Source organism: Magnolia sinica, chromosome 5 (assembly GCF_029962835.1).
Source record: "Magnolia sinica isolate HGM2019 chromosome 5, MsV1, whole genome shotgun sequence".
NCBI classification, from domain to species: Eukaryota; Viridiplantae; Streptophyta; class Magnoliopsida; order Magnoliales; family Magnoliaceae; genus Magnolia; species Magnolia sinica.
The window spans coordinates 31,296,226-31,303,524 of record NC_080577.1 but is presented as its reverse complement, the minus strand read 5'-3'; the positions used below and the strand labels follow the sequence as shown (position 1 = coordinate 31,303,524).

The following is a 7,299-nucleotide window of genomic DNA, read 5'->3' as shown; positions in this document are numbered from 1 at the left end:
CATGGCAATAGACACACCATATTCCATTTTCTCTTTTTCCACCTTCCCATATGTTGAAGATAGCAATAAATAAATACTATCTTTTTCTTTTTCTTTTTATGACGGCAAGGTGTCCCCACCTCATTTTGAGGCAAAAATATTTCCTCCGAATGCAAGCAATCACCCGCAAACCACGTGCATCAAGTAATCCCAGGGAGGGGAATCAGAATCTTGTTTTACAAAGTGCTACAGGTCGCAGCTAGTCCAGATATAGAGAGAGGTCTCATAGAATATTCACACTTCTTTACAAAGTAAACCACCTAAGCCTGCTGTGGGGGATGGCGCGTGCTTGAGATGATTTGATTCCTCTGCCAATTATTTATGCTGTCCATGCCTCTTTCGTTCCTTCTTTTTCTGCCTGCCCTTTTCTTATTTTGAAGAGAGACTTTTTTCCATCATTTCTTCCTTTTTGTTTATGTTGAAGATAAGTGACATGGCAATAGACAAATACTATCTTCAACAATTACTTTCTATATTTGGGTTGTCTTTGATCTGCATTTTACAAACCGCTACAGGTCGCAACTAGTACACTGGATTCAATGCCTACACATATATCAATCTAGACCACCATACCATGGGCCCCATTGTAGATCTAATGGCCACCTCATTGGTTGGGATTGTCCTATCAGTGTAATCTTCTATCCTCAATCCACTGAGGCCCAAGAGTTTCGGACAGTGTAGATTGGCATGCATGCATGACATATCCCTCCCTCTTCCCTCTCCACCAGCAAGGAACATGCCCGTTTCCCATCTCCTGAACAACCAATCCTTTTTACCTAAAGATCCCACTCCAGACTAATTCAAATGTATTTTCTGATCATACCATGAATCTCTCACCAGATTCCCTGCGTTTGCAATAAAAATTGAAAGATAAGAAGAAATTTGATAGAATACAATATCAGGCATTTCCACAAAAAGATACCTTGCATTTTGTACTTAGATTCATTAAAGGCCAATAATCAGGGCAGGATCAGACACGTCAATATCAAAACCTCCTAATTATGTAAATGTGACCTTAGGTGCAAGTTCCAAAACTCAAATCACAACACAAGACTGGACAAGGCCAAACATGGAGAACAGCTGCTTCTCCATGAGACTACAAGTCAATAGCTTTATTATCAAAACCTTAGCTATTCCTCGCATACATGAAATCAACTGCGAGCTTACCTCTCCAAATGTAAGAGAGCTTTAAGAGAGGCATGAATACGCCAGAGCCTTCTCCTCAGTCAGCTCCTCTGCAGTTGCATCAAGTTTCTTCCTCGAAAATTCATCAATTTGAAGTCCTGGGAGAAGGAAGGAGGGTACAGTCAGCAGCAATCTATTTCGAATTTCTATCCTCATTGTTACTTTTTAGACTTAGAACTATGTTTGGACATTAAGACTATGTTTTAATAGACATTTCCTTCTTGTATATAAATAAGTGTTAGCTCACCCAAGCTTCTCTTTTCTCAACTTGTGAGATTCTTACAAAAACAGACAATATCAAAGAAATTTCCTGAGCTGGTTCAAGATCAATTAAGTTATCCAGACCAACGAGCTTACCTTGTACAATAGTCCATTCTCCATTGCGGCATGTGACCGGGAAAGAATAGATGAGGCCCGCTGGTACGTTGTAAGATCCATCAGAGTATACTCCCATGGAAACAAAAGTTCCCTGCAATTACAAAAGGAAGAGTTATGGGAGAATCTATTTTCCATTATAAATTAATGTAACCATAAACAAACAACTAACAATTGTTACCTCAGGGGTCCCAAGCACCCAATCACGAATGTGATCACAAGCACCGCTTGCAGCAGATAAAGCACTGGAGAACTTCCGTGCTTTGATTATTGCAGCACCCCGTTGTTGGACAGTGGTAATGAATTCTCCTTTCAACCTTCAAAAGTATATGTAAACATTACAGTTAACTTGTAAAAACCTGTACGATGTGCAGGAGTGTGCGTGTGTGCAATACATGAGCTGGGTTTGAACCTAACACCTCAATGTTCACACTCTCACTATCATGAGGCTATAAGATTATCACACACACACACACACACACCATGCATGCATGTATATATATATTTGAAAAGCATTCAAACATTTGAAATTTTCAAGAAAAAGAAAACAGAATTAATTACATACCATTCATCATCACAAACAAGCTCCTTAACAGGCTTTTCTCCACCTTGTGTTTTAACAGTTGCGTGGCTGACATCAGGGTACTGAGTCGAAGAATGATTTCCCCAAATGATAACATTTTTAACATCACTGACTTGGATATTCAGCCTCTCCGAAATCTGGCCAAGTGCCCTGTTGTGATCCAGCCGTGTCATGCATGTAATGTTTTTCTCAGGAATGGATGGAGCGAACTCTTTCAAGATCAATGCATTGGTGTTAGCTGGGTTAGCAACAACCAGCACCTGCAGAAAACAGTGAAGTACAAATTTTGGAGAACCATCAGGCAGCAGCTAAATGATGAAGTCATGATTTCAAGGAAACAGGCAAGGGAACAAATTTTCTGCTTCTATTGGCTTGAAGTGAAAACCGCAGGATCACATGACTTTGTGGGTGTATATCACCTTGCAGTTTGCAGCTGCATGCTTTTCTAACGCAGAGGCTTGAGACTTGTAGATTGAGACATTTTTCGACATCACGTCTTTTCTTTCCATTCCTTCTTTCCTAGGGAACCCACCAACCATGACAGCTACATTGACGCCCGTGCAAGCCTCAACAACATCGGTTGTAGCAACCACACCTGCAATCATACGAAGTTTATTCCTACCACTAAACTCAAATCTAATAAGAGATCTTAATGTAGCACTAGAAAGAACCTTAAATAGTCAGGTATAATATGTTGTAAAAGAGGACAAGAGAGTACCTTTAAGAAGAGGAAATGCAGCATCAACCAACTCCATTTTTACCCCATTCAAAGACTCTGCAGCAGGTGGAATATCAAGCATGTGCAAAATTACGGGCTGATCGGGTCCCAACATCACTCCTCTAGCAATCATAGGGACAAGAGCATAACCGATTTGTCCTGCAAAACAGAAAACCATGCATTAGAACTCATTATAGGAAGTAAGCGTTTGCTTCAAACTCGGTCATACTTTTTTATTGACAATAGAAGATGATGATGGAATCTGAGACAAAGGAGACCTTTACACAGCTTAATCATGACCCAGATTATTTATTTGACTGGACTATTTGTAGATGTACTTGGTGAATTTTTTTTTCCTCTCTCTATTCTCTTTGATTCATCGACATTTCAAAGTAGCAACAAATAGATTAGCTTAAGATTCTCAGCAGTTAGTAGGTTGGACAAGAAATACTAGAGAAAGAAAGTGTTAACCTGAAGGGATTAACTAAGGCACAGAAATAACCGAAAGGACCATGCAAAGGCCCACAATGTATAGCCTATAGCTACATTGAAGACAAAGAAAGTTCACAAAATACTCAATAAAATTGAAATGGATTAGCAAGGCTACCAACTTATGTGCCTATATCAATACATCAAATGCAGCTAAAGGCCCTCAAAGTTCCATAACCATTGCTAAGTAGCTACTAGGATTTACAAGGCACTTATTTCCTCAACAAGAGGATTGACAGCAGGAGAAAAACTGCATAAAATAGACTTGATTAATTTGCTCCACCAGTAAAAACCACAAATTGTCTTCGTAATTTTATTTCATCCAGAACATAGTTTCAATTCAGACCAGCAAGAAAATGGAGAAAGTCTCGTATAGATTACAGAGCTCCAAATTTTCACAGCACGCTGATAATGCAATAATATTAAAAACTCGAAGAGCCCCCTCAAGCACATGCATACATACGAAAGCACCCATAAGTTATAACGTAGCTCTCCCTCAGCTTCATTAAGAGTAATACGCCTGCATCTCCCCCCATGCCAATGAGAGAATGGGTAGACAACAGAACAGATCACTGGTTCTGTTCTGACAGATGATTCATTTAGCCTCAAGGAGAAAGAGACAAATATCTTGCAAAAACAATCCTAGTCTTGAGAACAGACAGGAGAGGGATCTGAGGCAAGTCTTATCCTACAAAATCTTCCAGGTTTTCTTAAAAGACAAGGCCGGAGGTTGAGCCGAAAATAAGCAACCTACAAAACAACTGCATGCAGAATTTAATCCTCAATCTTCAGCATGAATGATACTTGAATGCCCAGCTGAAATTATTCAGTCGTTGGAGGTAGGGGTGGCATTGGGTTGGTTTGGCCTGCGGAACAACTGGCCCGACTCACTTTTAAGGTGATTTCAGACGAAGCTAAATAGGAAGTGGGTCAGGCTTGAGCTAGAAATGTGATCCATTTGAGCAAATGGACCACTTGGGTTAAACGCTACCTAACCTGACCTGCCCATATAGGCTATCAATAGGTTGGGCCATATGACCTGACCTGACCGAAAACCCGAAACAAAGCTAAGAAGAGAAGTACAGACGAATTTTTATAGTATGTATTGTCCGCTGATTGGGGTAGATTGTGCATAGCCTTGGCCTCACATTCCATTCTTAAGCCAAAGGAGGATCGCAGCAGGATTGATCAGGTCAATCAAGCCCAACCCATTTACAATTAAATATGCTGGATCAGGCTTGATGAGCTTTATCTGGGTCAGGTCAGGTCAGAGGGTAATGGGTGATGGGTCGAGTTTGGGCGAGAATTCTTGGCCCATTTGGGTCGGAGTTGGGTTGACCCTGGCCCAACCAAACCTAACCCATTGCCACCCCTAGTTGGAGGATATGAGCACCTGACTTCTCAATTCCACAACTCCTGACACAGTTTCATGAAGAACACAATGCGAAAATACTTATCAGGAATAACAACAGCCTACTATGATTGATATAACATACATCATTACAAGATAAAACCATATGATTGTAGATAATCAAGATAAATCCATAGCACAGTGGATAATTCTTAGACACTTCAATATTTATATTTTTTCTGATCAAATAAATCTTGCAGCCAGATTCTTTAAATCGTGCAATCCGTCAACGATCTCCACTGGCCTGATATCTCTCAAAAAAAAATCTTGCAGCCTGATTCTTTAAATATCTCCTCTAGCTTTTAAGGGCTTCATGAGATAAATCCAAATCAAACCACAATCCCTCAACAATTCATGAAAATCATGCTGTTTTCATATAATCCCAAGTCTGTGAGCAATGCCTACAAAACTACTACTTGCAAACCCAGGAGCAACCAAATGGTCACACAAGTTGGTCAATCTAAGATCTGCCCAATCCAACCATTCAGATTCTCTTGATTGATGACCTGGAACAAATAAAAGGTCTGATGATCAATTGGATAGGGTCTACTATGATTGATATAACATAGACCATTACAAGATAAAACCATATGATTGTAGATAATCAAGATAAATCCATAGCACAGTGGATAATTCTTAGACACTTCAATATTTATATTTTTTCTGATCAAATAAATCTTGCAGCCAGATTCTTTAAATCGTGCAATCCGTCAACGATCTCCACTGGCCTGATATCTCTCCAAAAAAAATCTTGCAGCCTGATTCTTTAAATATCTCCTCTAGCTTTTAAGGGCTTCATGAGATAAATCCAAATCAGACCACAATCCCTCAACAATTCATGAAAATCATGCTGTTTTCATATAATCCCAAGTCTGTGAGTAATGCCTACAAAACTACTACTTGCAAACCCTGGAGCAACCAAATGGTCACACAAGTTGGTCAATCTAAGATCTGCCCAATCCAACCATTCAGATTCTCTTGATTGATGACCTGGAACAAATAAAAGGTCTGATGATCAATTGGATAGGGTCAGCAATCAATTTGCACTGTGGGGCCGATGGAATGAATTGTATGGCCATCAATTTCATAGGATTTAGTTATTTATTTAATTAGTCTCTAGGGTGAGAGAGAGTCATGATTTAGTTAATAAATTCTCTTTTGTATTTTCATTGCTTGGAGGCCACTTTTGAGGCACCAAACCATTGATATGAAATTAGTCCTGTTTATTAGCCCCATTGAATTAGCTTTCAAACAAGCCCAAGCTCATGCAATTTTGACTTCATTTGAGTGAGTAGTGTTGGCACATTTACATAAGATAGTGCGAGATTCAGGGACATTTTGGTCATTTTCTGTTATTAAGACGTCTGAACTTTGTTTAAGTCTATATAAGGCTATGCCATGCAAGTCTAAATGATCATTATTATGATTATCGAATAAATTATAGTTTTCAGGTTTCATTCTTTGGTTTTATTTGGTAGAAGACGTGGAGAGGGTTTTTGGTGGTCTCTAGCATTCCGCTAAAGGATTGTTGGGTTTTTTCACACAATCTCTTTCTTCTTCTTTTTTTATCTACTTGCATCCCCTTTTGGAGTTTGCATAAAACCCTATTTTTCTAAAATCTTGCACCAGTTAAATAACAAAATCAGTAAAAGATCTAGCAAAGCCTAGTATTACAGTCAAAAGCAAATCGATCCACTCGGATCCTCATCAAAACATCAGATTCTTATCATTTACTTAAGTACTCGATCAAAACCCTAACTTCTGCCATAAAAACGATCGAACGCCGATCAAAAGCGATCCATACGCCAGAATCTACCAAACGACATCAAATCCGCGTCTGATTCGGCAAAAAGAAAGAAAAAAAGATCAAAATAAACCTAAGAACTGCATAAAATCGTAATCTGATCAGATCGTTAATATATTCGAGGAAACATTACAGAAAAGAGCGATCAAGGCCCAGTAGAGGCTGGTTTATACTACGAAAAGTGATCTGAAATGGATCTTAAAAAGGAGGACAGAGAGAGAATTCACGAACCGGCGGCTCCTGTAACGAGAACACGAACTGGATCTTTCGCCATTGATGAAGAGAGATTGGAGGAGGAGAGGCAAAACCCTAGAGAAACGAGGAAAGTGGGAGAAGAGCCGGTAGGCGATGGTAATGAAAGGTCGTTCACTATTTATAGCGTGATTTCCTACAGAGAGAAAAGCGAGGCAGAGGGAGGCGTGGTAAAATGCGCACCATGCGTAGGGCGCATATCTAAGTTCCAGTGCGTGCGGGAGTACTGAAGTAGTGGTTCAGACTGATCGTGCTACGACTGAAGTACGGGAAAGGAAAGCAGTTGCGTACCTCGCGTATGTACAAAACGTGGTTACTTTCCCTCGGAAAATTGACTTAATGTTCATAGAATCCACTCCATCCATCACATACATAAACTACTTTTTGGCGTTGATTCCGAAAATAAGGATGATTAAACACTAAGATGGGCCACACCATAAAAC

At 39.7% G+C, this 7,299-nt stretch overlaps 1 protein-coding gene across 3 annotated transcripts; it reads right to left on the bottom strand.

The window, feature by feature from the left end:
- Positions 1-490: 490 nt before the first annotated feature.
- LOC131245896 (malate dehydrogenase, cytoplasmic) lies at positions 491-7,017 on the bottom strand. 3 transcript variants are annotated; one of them, XM_058245650.1, is made up of 8 exons: positions 6,836-7,014; positions 2,901-3,059; positions 2,602-2,777; positions 2,165-2,442; positions 1,781-1,916; positions 1,582-1,693; positions 1,207-1,322; positions 491-884 (listed from the first exon to the last, which is right to left on the bottom strand). In XM_058245650.1, the coding sequence occupies exons 1-7, from the start codon at positions 6,876-6,878 to the stop codon at positions 1,228-1,230; spliced, it is 999 nt and encodes a 332-aa protein (XP_058101633.1). In that variant the 5' UTR covers positions 6,879-7,014; the 3' UTR covers positions 491-884; positions 1,207-1,227. The 3 variants fall into 3 exon arrangements, with proteins under 3 accessions (XP_058101633.1, XP_058101632.1, XP_058101634.1); XM_058245649.1 differs by lacking the exon at positions 491-884 and having other exon boundaries at positions 945-1,322; XM_058245651.1 differs by lacking the exons at positions 491-884; positions 1,207-1,322 and adding an exon at positions 1,453-1,486 and having other exon boundaries at positions 1,518-1,693; positions 6,836-7,017.
- Between the last annotated feature and the right edge of the window lie 282 nt (positions 7,018-7,299).

Excerpts from the sequence above, each read along its gene's own strand:
- LOC131245896 (XM_058245650.1), bottom strand. The coding sequence starts at position 6,878 with ATGGCGAAAGATCCAGTTCGTGTTCTCGTTACAGGAGCCGCCG. Across the intron at positions 1,917-2,164 it reads CTTGTTTGTGATGATGAATG|GTTGAAAGGAGAATTCATTA; the intron begins GTATGTAATTAA and ends ATACTTTTGAAG. Across the intron at positions 1,323-1,581 it reads AGAATGGACTATTGTACAAG|GACTTCAAATTGATGAATTT; the intron begins GTAAGCTCGTTG and ends TCCTTCTCCCAG.